The 20,094-nt window shown below is 36.0% G+C and overlaps 2 protein-coding genes across 3 annotated transcripts in view; both read right to left on the bottom strand.

The window, feature by feature from the left end:
* Window positions 1-8,898, bottom strand: part of arrdc1b (arrestin domain containing 1b) — a 45,850-nt gene extending 36,952 nt beyond the window's left edge. Inside the window, exon 1 of the mRNA XM_046867486.1 lies at window positions 8,631-8,898. Within this exon, the coding sequence (XP_046723442.1) occupies window positions 8,631-8,748 (118 nt within the window). The 5' untranslated portion in view covers window positions 8,749-8,898. The remainder of the gene's footprint in view (window positions 1-8,630) is intronic.
* On the bottom strand, window positions 7,602-14,755 carry LOC124397748 (glutamine synthetase-like). 2 transcript variants are annotated; one of them, XM_046867488.1, is made up of 7 exons: window positions 14,575-14,755; window positions 14,254-14,415; window positions 14,022-14,168; window positions 13,741-13,868; window positions 13,087-13,286; window positions 12,705-13,002; window positions 7,602-8,934 (listed from the first exon to the last, which is right to left on the bottom strand). In XM_046867488.1, exons 1-7 carry the CDS (start codon window positions 14,744-14,746, stop codon window positions 8,851-8,853), a joined length of 1,191 nt encoding a protein of 396 aa, XP_046723444.1. In that variant the 5' UTR covers window positions 14,747-14,755; the 3' UTR covers window positions 7,602-8,850. The 2 variants fall into 2 exon arrangements, with proteins under 2 accessions (XP_046723444.1, XP_046723443.1); XM_046867487.1 differs by lacking the exon at window positions 7,602-8,934 and having other exon boundaries at window positions 12,612-13,002; window positions 14,575-14,746.
* Between the last annotated feature and the right edge of the window lie 5,339 nt (window positions 14,756-20,094).

Raw genomic sequence — 20,094 nt, 5'->3', positions numbered from 1 at the left:
AACTCTCAGCAAAACAAAGCACAGACTTTTGCATATTTAAATTCTATATTTTTGGGTAAACACTGGATTTCAAAATGGCAGAATGATAATTTCAGTTTAGCTACATGCAAAAGAGCAAATCTGTTCGACGCTCTCTCACTTTCTCTCTCGCACTCTCTCTTTTTTCAACCTATTATTGTGAGTTCACTTGACATTTTTTTCTATAAATGTCAGGTGGTTATGAGGTCCAGCCCCTTAGGAAGCAATGAAGAAGCCACGTGACCAGTTACCTTTTTTTTAACCCATAAGATCTTTGTCTCTCAGTTCTCAAATCTATTCCACTGTCCACAAATAAAGGGTGTACATATTAAAGCATATTAAAACATTAAAATGTGATTCTATATTAGTATACTATAATATTCTATATTAGTTGGTAGACACTGAACTTTAAAATGTTGTAATTATACTTCTGGTTTAGCTACAGGAAAAAGTTTTCAAGACTATATATATATACTACAAAATGTCAACATTTGTACCTATTGTGAGTTCACTGGGAGCCCGTGGTTATAAAATCACCTACACTATTTGTCCTTGTCCTGTGTCTTTTTCGAACTGACTGAAAAAAGGCACCGTCTCATTAATAATGAAGCTGGGTATATCTCTAAGGGCTAAGGATAGCTGGGCTCATTTCACTCGACGACCTTAGTTAGTCTGTTAGTAAGTCGATACACAGCCTGTCTAGTGTCCTGTAAATACAGGACAACTTTTCAACGAAAGAGCGTCATCGTATTCAGCCAGAAAAGCCAGCCACATGGACATGCTCACATAAAACAACATCCTCACAGACTCAACAAAACTGACAGGATGATAATGAACGGTTGGAAGGTGTAACCTGAGTGGATGGATTGTATTTCCACTGCACTAATAACATGAAATCAACTTGTCATTTAAAATTAGTGACAAATTACATCCATGTAGACCGGCAAGCGGAAAAATTAATAAATGTAATTGTAATGTAAATATATGAATATGAATATACTTTTTCCCCAATTAATATATCTGTATATCTCACTTGACAAAGCTTTATTTTGTATTTAATGTGTTATGCATAAAAAATATATAAATTGGAATAAAAACTGCTTAAACCAGCAGTGTACTGCTGTGCTATACACTGATAAGAATCTTATAATCTTTACATTTAATCTGAACATTTATAGTGTTATAGTATAGAGTACCAAATCATAACAATTATATAATGATAGAATTATAGTATAGAATAGAGATAAATATAGTATAAGTATTATTCAATAAAATTGAAATGAATGAAGCCGCTACTGAGGTTATCGCGGACAAAGATAAAAATAACAACCCTGAATTTGTTTATTCAGCTCTGGTACAGCAGGAGAGACTGATGTTAATAGATTTGTTGCTTACAATGCTGTGTTAGATTATTTTTCTGCCTGAGTGTGTGTGTACTCTATGTGTATGTGTGCATTTAAGCAGCTACGCCTACCTTATAAATTTTACATAGCCAACAGGCTATTTTAATGCAAATCAAGATAGGACCCAATAAGAGAAGTGGTCGCTTAGTGGTTAACATGTAGGACTTCTGGTTGAAAGGTTAAAACCCAGCACCACCAAGTAGCCATTGCTGGGCACTGATGTATAAATGCGTTAACTGCAAGTAGATCTGGATAAGTGCATCTGCCAAATGCTCTAAATGTCAATTAATCAATTGTTGAGCAAGGCAATGCAACTTCCTGCTGTATATAGCCCAGTATGATGCACTATAAAAAAGACAATGAAACCAATCTTTTACATTTACTTAGCAAGTCATCTCCTTGCATCTAATAAAAAAGATAACATTTCAAAACTGTGGTTAATAAAGCCCAAGAAAATTCCACAAAACAAGATCTTTTCAGAATTGCATGATTTTCTACTTATGTAGGGGCTGCAGCTCTACGCTTAAAAAAGAGTGCGAAACAAATTAAGATTGCGACAACATGATAATTGCGGTGTTCGGAAGCAGATTTCACTCCACCCTATTTCATCTTTCCCAGATGTCTTTCGACAACTTAACATCTGGATGTACGATTTAAAATCAGACTTCTGTTAAAGATTTTCAAGCCGTTGTTTTACACTGAACTTGCCATGAGAAACTTTGTTAATGCGCTCGATCTTTGCTACTTTACTGTGTCTATAGTAACCAATCGAAACAACATATAATTTGATCCTAATAATACAACAGATTATGAAATCTTTTGATGATTAAAAGTTTTCTTGGTTAACTTTAGAAGTAAGGGGAAATCGAGTCTGGTGGAAAACCTAAGGTTTATAGAAGTATAACTGTAAGTGATACTAAAGCTGTCCTGTAAGTGGGAATGTGTATGTTGGAAAAAAAGTAATTTCCCACCTTGGCACAACTTTGGTTAGATTAACAGCTTCAAGCCACACAAAACATATAGAAAGCTACTTTAACCACACTTTTGTAGGTAGAGGCATGTGTTCTGCTAAACAGAACTACAAAAGTTTATGCAGCATAAGCAAGCCATCTAATCTAGCGATAAATGTAGATGAAACAGTTATAAGTATATATTAGTATCCATATTACAGATCCAACCGTGTACCCTGTCTGTGTAGTAACTGGTCTAAACCGAAGAAAGGATTCTTTACACCGAACAAAAAGTGATTGCTCGTGTTGATGCCACTCTGTAAACAAGACAGAAATTGGTAGTTGAAAAGACTAAACTAAATTGAAATGATGGAGCGGTGTTATCGGATGTAGCAGCAAGTTGCAACTTCAGCTCGAATGCAGAGTATTCATGTATCAGAGTCATTCTTCAGCACTTGAATGGAACTATAAACAATGTCGCAATTGTCGGTACGTCAGCTCAAGACGCATAAAACACTGGGATGTGCTGGTTTAGGAAAATAATCTGCTTTGCTTTGCATTGAGGTCACGTGACATGCAAGAAGAAGAGAATGAGAACATTGTTACGTAACCATAAAGTGCCTTCACAGACAGCGAATCAAATGAGTGATACAGTGCATATTAGGAGAAAATGTGTCTCTTGCTAAGCATTTTTAAACAAACAAGCACACACACACACACACACTTCCTCTTGAGCAACTCTCTCTGCAGCTACTCACTTTCAGACAGTCAGGATGTGTAACTGAGAAGTGCTGAACGTACCTCATTTTATATAAGGTCATTCTGGGCCTTAGGTTTGTCAGTTTGGGCATAAATGTGAAAGGTGTTACATGAAAAATGATCTGGATGAACCACGGTGCAACGTCAGAGGAACGTTTTTTTCCCACTGGAAAATTCCATTCCCTCCCTTTTATTTATTGTCTCTCTGACCTGGAAGCAGCCGGTGTGCACACGCATCTTTAGCTGACACACTTGATTGCTGCAAAAAAGGTAATTTACCACCCACTGACGTGTGTCCGAGAGAAAAAGAAATGACATGCTTGCTATTCCAAGCAGGAACGTGTTTTCAGCGTTGCACTTTTAAAAAGGCTTCCTGGTAGTGTGGGGGATAAACAATAGTCAGAATACCAGCTTAATTATTAGTAGAAAAAAAAAAAAAAGGCTTAGGACTGGACTAGATTGTAGATATGCTATTTTCAGGACATTCAAATTCAATACAAGATGTCAAATTTTATTTTAACGGCACAAATTTTATTAACGTTCAATGAATGCAGCTGGCAGTTCTGTTTAACCATTTGTATTACAAATATAAATAAATAAATATAAAACTCATTTATTTGCAACGTCCCTCCTTTACTCAGATATGAAAAATTAATAAATAAACTCTTTTTAAAACATATGTATTCATTTAATGTACAATTTGAACAGATAAAAAGTGTGCGATTAGGTTTCGATCAATAAAGCATGACAATCATGCGAATAAACGCAATTAAATATTTTAAATGTTCAACTGCTCTAATACAGACAGACAGACAGACAGACAGACAGACAGACAGACAGACAGACAGACAGACAGACAGACAGACAGATAGACAAACAGACAGGCAGGCAGACAGACAGACAGACAGACAGACAGACAGACATACATACAGACAGACAGACAGAGAGACAAACAGGCAGGCAGGCAGGCAGACAGACAGACAGACACACAGACACACAGACACACAGACACACAGACAGATAGATAGATAGATAGATAGATAGATAGATAGATAGATAGATAGATAGATAGATAGATAGATAGATGTCCTTAACTATTATGTACGTATGAATGTAAAAATACCTAATAATGCATGTCCAGCCCCTACTTTTCAGACCTGCCTAATTCATCCTAACGCCCCAACCCTTGGATGGAGTACTTTTCAAATGTAGACCACTCACTGCTGTTGAAAATGGTATCACATGAACAATCTAAAAATCCATTAGGTTACTAAGCAGGGTTACACTCAAGAACTGACTGTATTTAATATGAATAGTCCGCTAAAATGTTTAAGGATTAAAGTTGTAATGAACAGTTCTTGCTTTCAAGCATCAATCAGTGAACAGCAGATAACCTTAACAATGATAGAACTTAAATTGAATAGACATGTGGTTTCACCCAGATAAGGATGAGTTCCCTTCTGCGTCTGCTTCCTCTCAAGGTTTCTTCGTCATGCCACCTCATGTAGATTATTCTGGCTACTGTCGCCATTGGCTGGTCATCAGGGATTTGTTTGTATACTGTCTATTATTCCCCTCAGTTCTCAAGTCTACTTCTCTTTCCACCATTTAAATGTTAGTGGTCTGAAGATGTCAACAAGCAACACTTTGAGCTTAAAGTAAACATTTCTAAGTGTCTAATTCTGCTGACTCATCATATATCACACAACACAGCACCGGCACTGAAAGGGTAAAGCGCATATCTCAAACTCTTGATGTAAACACCACTAGCCACCAGCTAACACTTTCAGCTCAAAGTACAATCTGCTAGTAACAGTCCAACATGGCTACTGTATCGACACTGCTGATGTATTTTCAAAACAACTGCATGTCCCAAAGCCAAACCATAGCAAATCAGCTATTTATTATGAGGAACAGCATGTCGTACTTTTTACTTTTGATTACAGCTATGTTTGTGTACATGCTGCAGAACGTCCATGAAATGACTCAGTTCCTGTTATCACTCACGCCATAGCAGATATAAACATTTGTCCACACCAGCCTCTCTCCTCAAGATCAAAACACAACAAATGCAACTTATCTTGCAGCATTACTTTGCTCTGAAACCTCTTAGAAACTTACTGACTGAATCTTATATTGTAAAATAAATACTGTCTTACAGAAAGCTGATGTTATAGCAGAATCATCCACACCAAAATAGCTACTCAGAATAGGTTTGTGTGCGGGTTTGCTTTTGGTTAAGGCAATGTCTAAAACAGGACATCACACACACACACACACACTTAAGCGTCCCTACATAAAGAAATTCACCTTAAGCTCAACCTGCTACTACTTTTTCCATGTGTACAGAGTTAGTGTCCATTAGTGCATACAAACACAAATGCATTTCTTGCTCTACTGACAAAAAAAAAAAAAAAAAAACAGCCACGCATGAACAATCCCAATGCTGGTGAAGCTGGTATTTATTTCCCTATTTTCACAAAGTTCACCATCTAAAACAAAGGGTTGGTTAGGCAGGGTGTGCACTCATGCAAAAAACTGCACTAAAAAGACAGGCGTTTATCCTGCCCTTTAATAAAATAAAATAAAAAGATTGAATTATTAAGCTGACCGATTGCTTGACATTTGCTTTAGTGGGAAATGGTGAAATTCACCAGTTCCTCTAAATCAATAATCGTCATTGTAATCTAATGCTTTGTCTCTGAACTGCACGATAATTATATTTCCACAAAGCACACCACTATTTGTAGTTGAAGTTTCCGCTGCTCCACCCTTTTCTGATCACGTCATTTAGGTTTTTTTTCTTGTTTCTAGGTGAAATGTGTTGAGCTTAGATGTCATGCATCACTTCATTCTCACTTACCTTTTTTTTTTTTCTTATACAACATGAATTTTTGTAATCTGTGCCAAATTGCTGACCTTGCCATACCAACACTAGCAAAACTATACTGAGAGAAAACGAAAGAAAGAAGTAAGGAAAGAAACAAAGAAATAAAGAAAGAGAAAGAGAGAAGGAAATGAAGACCTGAACGAATAATTTGAAAGTTTATTTCTCTCTTGTTTTCGGCTCGGAAACAGTTAACACGGGCCTCATCACAGAATTTATCATGTTCGCCAAACTTGCTGAAACAGGTTTAATTATTCATGAACCGCAGAGCATTAACATCCAAATCGAAAGAAGAGATTAATGTTGCTCTGCGATCCTGCGAGTGTTTTTACACTTTTAACTCCATACTGTCTTCATCCATTGGACATAATTATTCCTAAATAAATACACAAATATGAGTGAAATGCTAAATTCACAGTAACAACCCTATAGTAAGCACATTTGTATTTTGTACAACAGGCTAACGACAATAACGTAGTAAATCACTATGATTAACACTTAAAGCGCAGCAACAACATGTTAGCATACTCAAGTGAACAATGCTAGTACCAGTCTAACACCGTTAGCTCAAAACAGCATTAACAACAGGAAAATACTTCCTGCTCAAACAAAACCCTAGCAAATAAAACTGCTTGGTTGAAGCACAACACTAATAACACTAATAACAATCATAAATAAGTCAACAGAAACAGCATTAACATCTAAATAAACAAAACTAGCTAATAACACTACTGCTAGCATAGGATGAGCTAGTTTACAAAATACATAGATACATTTTACATAGACACAAGAGTAACTTTACAGTTTTTATATACAACATTAAATCATTTAGAGCTAGATTCTTGTTCCAATTGAAATAATTTACAAGTATGTCTTCCGTCCAGTTTATATCTAGCACTTTCTGGTCATTTTACATCCATGCCATGATGATTTGATTTAGAAAAATCTACAAATACACACACTAACACTGGACATCCTTTTAAAAACTGTATAGCTTTTATATCTAAAATGTACAGCTTTTATATCTTCTGCTTCATTGAATACATGCGCTTTGTTTGTATTCATGCCCCCAGTTTCCAGGCTTATTTGAGTGTGCACTGTGTATTAATTATGGATAGATCACTACACAGACACTGTGTGCTCACTCGCTCATTTACAAGTCTTTCATAGCGATTGTTCACGTCCTCGTGTTAAAACATGCTTTTACGTTTAAGAAAAGGCTGCTCTGAGTTGGAAAGCAGGGGTTATACATTCCTGTCCTGAGGGGTCAGAGTGATGCACAGCTTGCTGATGTGCCGGCTCAAACACACGTGAATCAACTCTAACAACCTAGAATCGTGTTTCCATAAGCTACAACTGGGAAATCATCACGACAAGAGCTGGCACTGGAACCAGCAATCACTCTTCGAATGTTATTGAGCTATATAACATAATAAATTATCTCTAACACAAAACACATAGGTTTATCTATCTATCTATCTATCTATCTATCTATCTATCTATCTATCTATCTAGAATGTTTTTGAGCTATATGATATAACAATAAATTATCCTTAACACAAAACCCATAGGTCGGTCTGTCTGTCTGTCTGTCTGTCTGTCTGTCTGTCTATCTTTCTATCTATCTATCATCTATCTATCTATCTACTTAGAATGGTATTGAGCTATATGATATAACAATAAATTATCCTTAACACAAAACCCATAGGTCGGTCGGTCGTCGGTCGGTCGGTCGGTCGGTCGGTCTCGGTCGGTCGGTCTGTCTGTCTGTTATTATTATTATTATTATTATTTATTTATTTATTTATTTTTTGCAAAGACACATCATGGATTCAATGGCGAAGCATTCTGTGAGGAAATGGCATTTCTAAATGTATAAAACGAGTCTCCAGTGCAGTTGTCACAGATTTCTTGCAAGTTTTCCAACATGGGAATGTTTTTGAGACTGAGCAATTCACGAAATGTCCCCTTCCTCTTTCTCTCTTTCATCTTGCTCAATTCCAAATAAAGAAAAAAGAGGCTCATTTGATTTCCAAATCACTGTTGATAGCAGCTATTGCACAGCCATAACAGGAAGCCACACATTAACTGTAACAGTAAACAGATTAAAAAAATAAAATAGAAAACGATTAATAGTCAAGGATTTAGTTAGAAAGAATAAATTGCTGTTCTATGTCCTGTAAAAAGGAGTAAACCAATAAAAGGAGGAACTGTTACTGGAAACTTTTAGGATAGTAACACTAGCTCTATGATTGTTTTCCTGTAATTGCATGATCCTGGTGGGGTTGCATTCTTTACCAAACACACTCCATTCTTTTTTGATCTCAGTAGATCTGATAAGAAAGTAGAACTAAGCAGAAAGGTCTCCAAAGACAAGCTTAAACATGTTTTTCTTTTTTTTTTTTTTTTTTTTTTAGTATATAGTATTTTAATGGAATCATGTGCATTTGGAGAAGATGGAAACAGAAAGCTGGGCATCCTGCAATACGTGAAGGGCAAATGCATGGAAAGATCTTCAACCCCAAAATCCAGTTTGGAAGAACTCCACCCTGCTTGGTATCTCCTGACCATCGGGAACCGTGAGAACCGAGTAGAGAGAAGCGATCCGCTCACCCTTGTACTGCAACGAGTTGGCGGTGATGATCCTCAGCGTTCCTGAGATCGTCTCTCCAGGGCTGTAGACCACTTTGTTGTGGCTGAAAGAGATGTCAAATTCCTGCAGCTTGCCCATGATCTCGGTCGCGAGCCGAAACGCGTGAGATTCGCCTTTAATCCGAGTGCGGCTTTTGACGGCTGCGTGTGACGTCGCACCTGCAGCGTTCCCACCTCTCTCTCAATCTCTCTCTCTTCCACATGCACTCTCTTTTCTCTCTCTCTCTTTTTTTTGCATGAACTCTCTCTCTCTCTCTCTCTCTCTCTCTCTCTCTGTCACTCTCCACCCCGAGTTGTGACGTCATTCCCGACTACAGGCAAGCGCGTGCAGTGCAGTGCAGTGGAGGCCTCACTAACCCATGCAGCATGTCCATGCAGCATTCTCAATTCATCTTTCATTCTGAAAATCTGTTTAGATGTATAATTGCATACGGGTGTTATTTAATAAAAGTAAAAAATGGCTTAATGCATATATCAGTGCATATATATATATATATATGCATCCTGCATATGCTTTCTAGACTCTTCTTCTTCTGTTTTTTTATATTCAAGCAAAAATTAAATCACAGGCACTGTGCCTCGATTGTCCAAAAAAAAATAGCAAGGTTATTGAGAGTTCTCACTTTGTTTGCTTTATTCATTTTTGCCTTAGACAAAGTTTTGCACTTGATTAGAGGTTCTCAAGCTCTTTTCTTCTGATCAGGGACCTCTTTCAAGGGTCAAATATTCCTTCAGTATATCCCTGTTAGAACTTCGTATTTCATTATTTCAAATCAATAGAATTATTTCTTTCTCAGAGCCATTCCTTGGTTATTTTTTCACCATCAGAACACATTAGGATTGGGTAAATAATTATTTATAGATCATTATAAATATGATAGATCAGTTAGTTGTGAATTGTTGGGGTTTGGATTGAATCCATTCAGTCTAGGAAACCCGTCGAAGAGAATGTATTAACTTTTATAATGCAGATTTGTATTTTGTGCCATTCTATAAAAAACACGCACACATTACAACATTATTAAGAAATCTAACAATGGATTTGGATTGTAATTAATATCAACAGTCTACTACAATGGCTCAAACCCAAAAGTTGCATGTAATCAGTGCACACCTTAACAATGATGGAACTGTAGTGAATGGACATTCTGTGCCACCCAGATGAGGATGAAGGTTTCTTCGCTTATGCCATCTCAGGGAGTTTTTTTCCATGCCACAGTCGCCACTGGTTCGCTCATTACACTTATAGAAAAAAACGTATACTTTCTTTTATAGCCGTTTTATAAAAAAAAAAAAAACGCTATATAAATAAAAATGAATTGAAATTGATTTTAACAATTGATCTTAACTTTTTTTTTAAATGTAATAATGTAATTTTCTAATTAAATGTAAATGAAAAATAAAATTTCTACTTTTTTCTTTCCTGGTAATCTGCTTCTCCTGTGCAGAACACTTTACTTTACGTTTACATTTACATTTTGCAGATGCCCTTATCCAGAGCGACATACAAAAGTACATAACAATGGCTTGAATTAAACGACGAAAGACGATGGAAATCAACATCACACTTCAGTCTCCTGGGCATGTTGACAGCGCAGTTTGTCTCTGCAACAGGCCTGGCTTATGTAGTCCGATTCAGTTCGGGCCAAGCGAGCACAGAGAGGATAACAAACAGCATCTAATTCATGTCATCCACAGACATTAATAATTCTAAAGGTTGTAATCTCTAGCACTATTCACCAGCATCCTGTGAAGAAAGGATGGAGAGAAAGGAAGGATGATCACCCATGCTGGGGCTCATTGTCTGATTTAACTATGATCCAGACTGCATCATTTCATCATTATTACAATGTTCATTCTTTTATTTTAATTATTAATAGATAATTCCAAACTTTATTTATCTTGGCATGAGTAAAAGAAAAAACTTATTTTAGTAATGTCAATGCAACGTCTATTTGTGATGTTTCATTTATAGACAAACACAAGATACAAAACATTTGATAACTATATGGTGTAATAATACAATTATATCATAGTTCAGGCCAAGTTGAAGGCCAGATGAGATATATATACTTTATATAAACACTAAACACTAAATGTCTACACACATCACAAAAAATGTGATTTGTGACTGTAGAAGATAAAGAAAAAATAAATGCTTATATTACGCTATATTACGTAATAAAATCCATATTGTACTTATGATCTTTAAAATCTCTTTTAGTGTGAGCTGCACATTTTATATATTTAATACAAAGAATGAAAACATTCTTACAGCTTGATCACTGATATGCACATTACAAAAAATACCAGAAGTTTTACATGGCTGTAGTTTTAAATCATTTCTACTTAATAATAGCAAATACAATTGGATATCATGTTTAAAACACCAAACAACACTTAGAGATTAATAACATTATTTTGAGGTTATAAACAGGAATACTCCATACCCCACCCTGCTTTCTGATATAACGCAGGGGCCCCAAAAAAAATCTGTGCTTGCATGTGCTGCCCCCTTGTGAAATTTGATGAAATGAATTGAATAAATTATATACATGCACTTTTCATTTAATTAACTTGTTTTTTTACTTTTTCATTCGCAGTAAAATTTGAATCCAAAACGAGATTCATTTATTACATGCCAAACTAAACCACAAAGTTAATTCAAGCCTCCTGTTCTGTATCCTGTGTTTATACAGTAATTGCTGGCCAAAGCATTGTGTGATTTTTAAAAACGTATATCCATATAAATAGATTTCTTTATGCCGAGTCAATGATGTATAAATATAATTCACATTTGTCAGTTGATGTTTATTTACTCTCCCCATTATGTGCAGCCGATTGTGCCCTGTGAGGCGTTGGCACCCTGTCCAGGGTTTCCACCAACCTGTGCCCCGAGTTCCCTGAGACAGACTCTAGGCAGTTCTGCAAACATGTGTAGTATAAACACTCTAGATAGATGGATGACTATTCATAAATAATTCAATTTACTGTGTCCCTGCTTTATCTCTTTCGTTGTTGCATTCAATAATATACATACACCTACTCAAGGAGGACATACTTTGGACAGGTCTTTTGTATTGAATTCCTTTGTAGTGGCAGGCCATGCATTTCACACCAAGGCCTTCAGTGGTGTCACACCTGAATCAACCCTCTTCTTAATACCATCTTTATGACACCATGTCAAGAGAAACCATTTAACACAATTTAACACTAAATTTAAAACTGTGTTTATTGTGCAAAATCTACAGGAAAGAATCTTTCATGAAAATCTTTCATAAAAAAAGCTTAGCAACTGTTTTGAAAAATGTTTTCTCCTGAAAATGTGCAGATTTTCTCTAAAAGTCCGTCTTGAAAATGGACTTAGTATATCTGTATCCGAATCAGTTTCAGGCATTGAGATCTCTGACGAGTGCACTCTCGGACCATACCAACAAAGAATGTGAAAATGGCGACGTTATTAGGCGCCAAGTGCCGTCAACTCAAAATCTGATTGGTTAAAGCTTCAAGCAGCATGTAAATTATGCAACAGGCTCCTACACTGTTGATTCTGAATCCTCATGGCAGACACCATTGACCTTTTTTACAAAACATGATGTGATGGCTGAAATATGATTGGATCGAAAACTCCAACGTAAATAGACACTCCTAGAAGCGGCGCAACCGAGAGAAAAGCTATGAAATGAAGACAATAGACAATAGGGAATATTTTAACACATATTTATGTATTGACAAAAATATGTTTAAATGTACGACAGTGAATCTGATCGTTTAAGCCAAGCAGAGGAATCCTTGCTGTCCTTGATGACCCCAATGCTCCTTTTTATTTACTTATCTGAGCAGAATAACAATAATTTATTAAGCTGATGATATAGAGCAAGCCAAACTTATGCTTTTTTTACATTTTCACAAAGTGCCATCATACAAAGCTAAATAGACAGTGGTATCATTATATGCAAAGAACACCTCACCTAATATCTATCTAGTATTAGGAGTGTTTTACTCCAAATCATTAATATCAAGATCATTTAAGATATCCTCCTCCTCTTCCTCCATTAGGCAGGTCCGAGCGATAGCAGCGGTCACAGCATATGGGTCACAGTTGGCGGCAGGCCGGCGATCCTCCAAATATCCACGCTTGTCCTGGCCAACCTGCAGGGGAATGCGGATACTGGCTCCACGATCAGCTACTGCAGCTGAGAATACATTAATATTGGAGGTCTCGTGTAAACCTGTGAGTCTCCTCTGGTTGTCTTGGCCACCATGTGGATCTGAGACTCGGATGTGCTGGATGTGATGTGCATGTAATTTTTCGATGATCCTCTCAATATGCCTTATATAGAGCAAAGAAAAAGGAGGTCATAGATTTGGATATATCTGTTTGTTTTTGCAGATCTGTGTGTATTAGTGTACTCACTCCAGCCCTCCTTCTGCTCTAGTGGCCTCAGTGCTGAAGTTTGTGTGGCAACCGGCTCCATTCCAGTTTCCTGGGACGGGTTTCGGGTCCAGAGTGGCAATTACACCAAAATCTTCACAAACCCTGTGCAATAGGAAACGCGCCATCCAAAGATGATCTCCTGCTGCGATGCCTTCACATGGACCCACCTGGAACTCCCACTGTAGCAGAAAATCAAAAAATTTTCAGTCAGTTTTTCAAACCTGTTTAACGTGCAGTACTCTGATTTGGTGACTTGATAAATATTGATATTGATATTTATATGAGATAATTTGCACATAATCAGACATGGTTTAAAAATCAGGGATAGAAACATAGACTGGAAAAGGAAATGTTTCTTTTAAATGAAAATGTAAAAACATTATACAGTTACATATAAATCCTACATTTGGATAGTCCTAATTGTAATTACAGCTTATAAAATAGCACTTGATGCAGCACATTATTTTCCATTTATTTGTGTTTGTTTTGTGCTGAACCCAATTCTTCCTCTCACTTGACCCAGTGTAATGCAAAAGGTCTGAACATCGACATCTGCATCAATGTATTAAATCCTCCTCAAAACCCAGAATACGACCCAAAATAAATGAAATAAATGAAAACTGGAAAAATTACCTGAGACGGCTTCACCTCAGCATTGGAGCCAGAAATTTTAATGCCTGCATAAATGCACGCTTTATAGTGACTCTCTACAATGTCTCTGCCATAGGCCCTATCTGCACCCACACCACAATAATATGGACCTGATAAGAAAAAACACAAAACAACTTCTAAATATGATATTTATATAAACTGCAAAATTAATCACAGTTTCAGATTTAAAAGTTATACTGTGGTAAAACATGCATTAATAGCTGTTAGAATTAATAGGAAAAACACTGCATACAATTTCTCACCCTGTGGTTTGGGGAAACCATTTGACGGCCAGGCATAAGGATGTCTATCTATACCCATTATAGTATACTCCTGCTCTAACCCAAACCATGGGTAGAAGTCCTTTACCTTCTCCATGATCTTCATACAGACATAACGATGATTGGTGTCTATATTTGAAAACGAATCAAAAGACAGTTTTTAAAATCAACTCAATACAAATTAATTAATTAAATAATCTACATTTGGTTATACCTGCAGGTTTGCGGTTGGACTTGAGCACCTCACAAAGTACAAGTTTGTTGGGGTCCAGAGTAAAAGGGTCTCTGAACATACACACCGGGGCCAGGATCATGTCACTGTCAGAGCTCGAAGCCTGATCTGTGCTAGATCCATCAAAGTTCCACTCTGGAATATCTAGCACAATTTGAAGCAGAGCTTCAGAATCTTTATTTTATGTACAAAAACATTAAAACTTCTAAGTCTTAAAAGTCTTAAAGTTAGATTTTGCTGCAGGTAAAATGAATGTATTCATTCAAAAAGGCTGATGAAACTGTATATCATTTCCTACGATACCCTCAATGCTGCTAGGTTCAGATTGCAAGGTTCTAGTTTTGCTCCGGAGGCCTTCCCCAGAACCATCGATCCAAATATAGGTGACCATACAGACACCTTCTTGAGAAAGGCCGAGGTAGTAAGAGCGCAGCATCTTATTCAGCTGAGAGCTGACAGACAGGGAGGACGACATGGCAGCACATGTGACAGTTGAGATAGACTGAAAATAAGGAAAGCACAGAGATGCTTTGAAAACAAAACACTGAAAATGCTAAGCAAGTAACGCTCAATGTTAGTACGATGTGGTCCAACACTAATTAGTGCCATTATTAACACCCAAAAGTGATTGAAAATCAACGAGCATGTCTTAAAATTTGTGAATCCTCTATCATTCTAATGATAACATTAGGTCAAGACCATGTAATACATTTAAATTGTTAGCAATAAAAATATAAATCCTACATAACATTTTTTACACCAAATATGTAAATCATACAAAAACATTCTCAACACAGGAGACTTACTTTAGGAGGATATAGATTATTTGTTTGATTCGAACTCTTGCTAACTGTACTCAAAACAGAGAAACAGCGAAACCTGATTAAGATTCTGAATCCTGCATTTAAATATCGGCTGTGATGTAAAAAAAAAAACACACAAAAGGCCACGCCTACTGCAGATTAATTACTGCTTATCTAAGTGGCTTAGATTGCTTATTTAAAATCAACCCAAAATATTTATTCAGGTAGAACATTGTGTACATCTTTTTTTTTTTTTTTTTGAAATCTTTGTGTAATATATCAGCTAATTTAAACCTTATGGCACATCCACCTTTACATAACACATAACGCTAGCTGGGTTCTCCAGTCACCATGAATCCATTCGAAGAGCTACGATCACTGATGCATGACTGTCAGCTGAAATACAAATGACTCTAATTTGCTGATGCTGGTTTATCCACCTTATTCAACACACAATAACATGCTATTCCAGGAGCCACTGAGTGTGATGAGAGCATTCAGTGTTATTGCAGAGCGTGGCAAGGACACCCAGTGAGGCCACAAAGGGACAGGACTGTTCATTAAGTCACAAATAAACAAGGCTGAAGTTTTGTAAGAAATGCTCACTGAGTTATGGTGAAGGCAGCAGTGCTCAGCCAATAGGAAAACTTTATCATGTGTGTGTGTGTGTGTGTGTGTGTGTGTGTGTGTGTGTGTGTGTGTGTGTGTGTGTGTGTGTGTGTGTGCATATCCATATGTGTATTACCATATTGTCACTGCTCGGATTGTATTGCATCAGTGTGACCAGCTGCTACTAAACTAATGGATTATACATTCTATAACAGATTTTAATTATATTTGAAGTGTCAAAAGTTATTGAAAGATGCTGCAAGTGCAAGATTATAAAAGCAAAGTTTTCACAAATGAAATATTTATTTTGTAGAGTTCTTTATTAATACATCCTTCACTGTGAAAAGCTATTAAGTGTGGAACACTAAGGTTTTGTTAAAGACAATAAATTGTACTGAGACTTAAGTTGCATTGAACACACTTGAGTTGTTTTAAACACACTTGAGCTGAACTGGCACTTAAGTTGTACTGAATACGATAAAATTATACTGCCATTTAAGTTGTATTGAGTACCCTGTTTGTCATAAACTTGGAATGTAAAATTAAGAGGTGTATTGCAAGTTATGTTTTACTGGGTACAATTGATTTCATTACATTTGGGCTTAAGTTATACTGAAGAAATTTAAATTTGAATATAAGTCATATTGACATATTGACATAAGTCATATTGGCTCTTTTGAATACACTTGAGCTGGGATGTATTGCCATTTAAGCTGTACATTTAAATTGAATGCACAAGAGCTGTATTAAATGCATTTAAGTTACATATACTTTACACTTGAGTTGTATTGTCATTTGATTTGTATTAAATAAATTTGAGTTGAATACACTTGGCATGAATTTATATTGTAAATTGGGTTGTATTGAATAGTTTTGGGTTGTATTGCCGTTTGAGTTGAATAAATTTGAGTAGCATATTCTTACACTAAATATGTAGATCAGACAAAAAAGACAGTGTTTCTTTAAATATATGAAATAATAAGAACATTGTCAACACAGGGGAGTTGTATTGTCATTTGAGTTGTATAAATATATTTGAGTTAATTGGGTTGTATTGAATATTGTTGGGTTGTATTGCTGTTTAAGTTGAATACATATGAGTAGCATATTCTTACATATATTTATATTGTAAATTGGGTTGTATTGAATAGTTTTGGGTTGTATTGCAGTTTGAGTTGAATACATTTGAGTAGCATATTCTTACAAATGAATTTATTTTATAAATTGGTTGTATTGAATAGTTTTGGGTTGTATTGACGTTTGAGTTGAATACATTTGAGTAGCATGGGTTGTATTGCAGTTTGAGTTGAATACATTTGAGTAGCATATTCTTACAAATGAATTTATATTATAAATTGGGTTGTATTGAATTATTTTGGGTTGTATTGATGTTTGAGTTGAATACATTTGAGTTGTTGACAGAAAGATTAATACACTTGCCATACATTTGTATCACATACAGATGAGTATAATTTAATTTAAAACTAAAACTTGTTATTGTTCTATGCTTTATTAAATACACTTAGGTTGAACACACTTAAGTAGAAATAAATATTCATAGTTTGTTTAAATAATGTTAAATTTTTTTGAATCTTGAAACACACTTATATACACTTCAATAAGTTTGTCCAAAGTGTCTTTTCAAAGGTGTCTGTTTATTCATTATGCTTTATGCCATTGCTGCACAACTTCAACTCCAGTTAAAGACTATTCTCAAATCAGAGAAGTCTCGCTAATGTTAACCATGTGACTTTATTCTGTCAGCTCATATATCTCATATTTCCATCACTCAGCTCTTTTACTGTTGTGCATCTGTGGATCTGATGATGTGGTGCTTTGCTGATGTGCTTTGCAGTGCTGTTACAGACGAATAGCAGACTCAAGCTGAAGCAGCATCCTTGGGACAAGAAGCGGTGAAAAGTAATTGTCACCACCTACTCAAAGACATAAGGAAGAGGACAGTGGGAAAGATGGTGGTGGTCATGGAGATGTTTGTTCATTCACTGGCTAAAGTAAAATTTTAAGTAAAACCAATCAGCACAGATTTTACTGTTCATAACCCAAAATTCTAGTGCAGTACTGGCATTGCTAAGGTATTGGCATCGGTTTGATTAAAAAAGACAAAACATGTTCTTGCTGAGGTAGCACTTACAAAACACATGCTGTGTGGGTTGGACAGAAAGTGACTTACGATTCTCGTCACTTATGAGTCGACTGTGAATTTTAGGTGAGAAATCACCATTTACTAGAGCAGAAAGGAGTGGGTGGTAGTTGTTTTCTTTTTTTATGGGATTCATTTCACAGTCTCACATTGGTTGACTTTTTATCGAAGATATAATATGCAGAGATGATATTACGATCTCAATATACACAGTGACCTTGCAGTTAAATATATAAAAAAATAAAGATACTATTCATATCTTTTTTGTGTGAAATGAGGACAGAGGTATAAATATACGTTTACTAACTTAATAACCATAACCTTGGCTAAAGAGTTATTGTCAAGTCAGCAAAAAATACCGTCACATTGGGAACAATGTTGTGTTTTTTAGGAAAACATAATAAACGTATATTGATTAGCTTCCTTTGGCACTGTAAATATCTGTAACACTGTAAAATTGGATGAACTTTATGCTTTCTTATGTTAATTATGCCTCCTTATGTTAGTTTAAGCCTCCAGTAAAAATGCAAATGCAAAACTCATTTCTATTGATATTGTTGACTTGTTTTATTGATTGTATATTCAATATAAGTGGCAAACTAGTCATTTTTAACCTAAATAGAACATAAAGTTACATCTACATTTAGTCATTTGGCAGACATTGTCATCCGGAGCAACATACAACAACACTGGTGCTATTTTTAATTAGTATTTAAATTGTATTTAAATAGACCACATTTGTGTAGCAGACAGAAGACATAAATCTAGTATGTAATGCAGAAATCCTTCTGACATTAAAAATAGCACTTTAATCTCTTGTCAAACACTTCAAATAGATATACATTACATATACATTACTCACAATACATTTACCTTAACAACATCTAAACATGACTGTTAATAAACAAAAACAATTACAATCATTGTCCCGGTAAAAGGCAGTGTGTGGTATAGTGTCAATTAAATATTCTTAATGTGATAACACAGAGTTCATTATAAAGTCCATAGCCATCCCATTTCATGCCTTCCTGACTATGCGGCATGTTTTCTTCCACCTGAGTCTATCTGACCTCACAGATTTGCTGCTGACTGTCCACTGGCCATGGCAGATGCGAGCGCTGAAAGAGAAGAGAAAAACATGCAAGATTAGGAATAGTGCATCATAGTTGAACCAAAAAGCCCATAGGACACTAGGCAGACAAATAGCCACAAACTCTTTCAGACATTAAGAAACCAAAGCACCTACCAGAATGATATTAGGAAACAAGTGGAGGAACTCGGAGGAAACCATTCATACGGACAAAACAGGACTGAACCAGTGACTCCAACACTGTAAGGTAGCGAGACTACTTGCCACACTTGCTATATTTATTGTTTGAATAATACTGACACAGTATAACCTTCAAGGTTTGTCAGAGTTCAATCAAAGCATTTGAATCTAAGGAATGATGAAATGCAGTGCATAAAATCACTATATACTGGGAGCTCATCGTGAGCAACATCAGCACAAGAATGGTTCATCAGGTGCTTAGCAACAGACTTTTCACGGCTAAGCAGCCAGACACAAGCATAAGATCACAATGTGCAATGACAAGTGTTTTCCTAGTGAGGTAGACAAGTTCATCACTGTTAGATTGAGTCATACTGTGCATCACTGTCTCCCAGTCTATCTGATGAGTCTGGGCTTGATGGATGTTCTAGAGAACTCCAAAAGTCATGCAAACTGTTGGAAAGGATTTTTTACATAAATGTTTTGGACTTTGTTGACCCTAAAGAACAACTTTTACTGGAAGAACTTGACTATCCAGCCCAAAGCCTTGCTTTAAGTTCCAGTGAACTATACATCTGACAAATGTTCTTACTACTGATCTCATGAACAAATCTAACTGAAGTGTTGTATAGTGAGAAGGAATATACCAGGGATAAGATCTAATGAAATTGGTAGATGTCTGTTTTGGGTGGATTGAAGGGTTTTAATTTTGCAGTTTTTTGTTTCTTGATATCTTTTAATAAACATATGACATTTCTCAAAACCAGTTTATTGCCATGGACATGTTTAAAGCATGATAACGGTGGCCTGGTTTGAGGGATAATGTAATACACAGACTAGGCATAACATCATTACCATTGAGTGAATAACACTGATTATCTCTTCATCATGGCACCTGTTAGTGGGTGGAATATATTAGGCAGCAAATGAACATTTTGTCCTCAAAGTTGACGTGTTAGAAGCAGGAAAAATGGGCAAGG

This window comes from Silurus meridionalis, chromosome 15 (assembly GCF_014805685.1).
Source record: "Silurus meridionalis isolate SWU-2019-XX chromosome 15, ASM1480568v1, whole genome shotgun sequence".
Classification (NCBI taxonomy): domain Eukaryota; kingdom Metazoa; phylum Chordata; class Actinopteri; order Siluriformes; family Siluridae; genus Silurus; species Silurus meridionalis.
This window is presented reverse-complemented; position numbering and strand designations above follow the sequence as displayed.

Excerpts from the sequence above, each read along its gene's own strand:
- LOC124397748 (XM_046867488.1), bottom strand. The coding sequence starts at position 14,746 with ATGTCGTCCTCCCTGTCTGTCAGCTCTCAGCTGAATAAGATGCTGCGC. Across the intron at positions 14,169-14,253 it reads GTCCAACCGCAAACCTGCAG|ACACCAATCATCGTTATGTC; the intron begins GTATAACCAAAT and ends TTTCAAATATAG. Across the intron at positions 8,935-12,704 it reads TGGAGGAAGAGGAGGAGGAT|AGAGAGAGAGAGAGAGAGAG; the intron begins ATCTTAAATGAT and ends ACAGAGAGAGAG.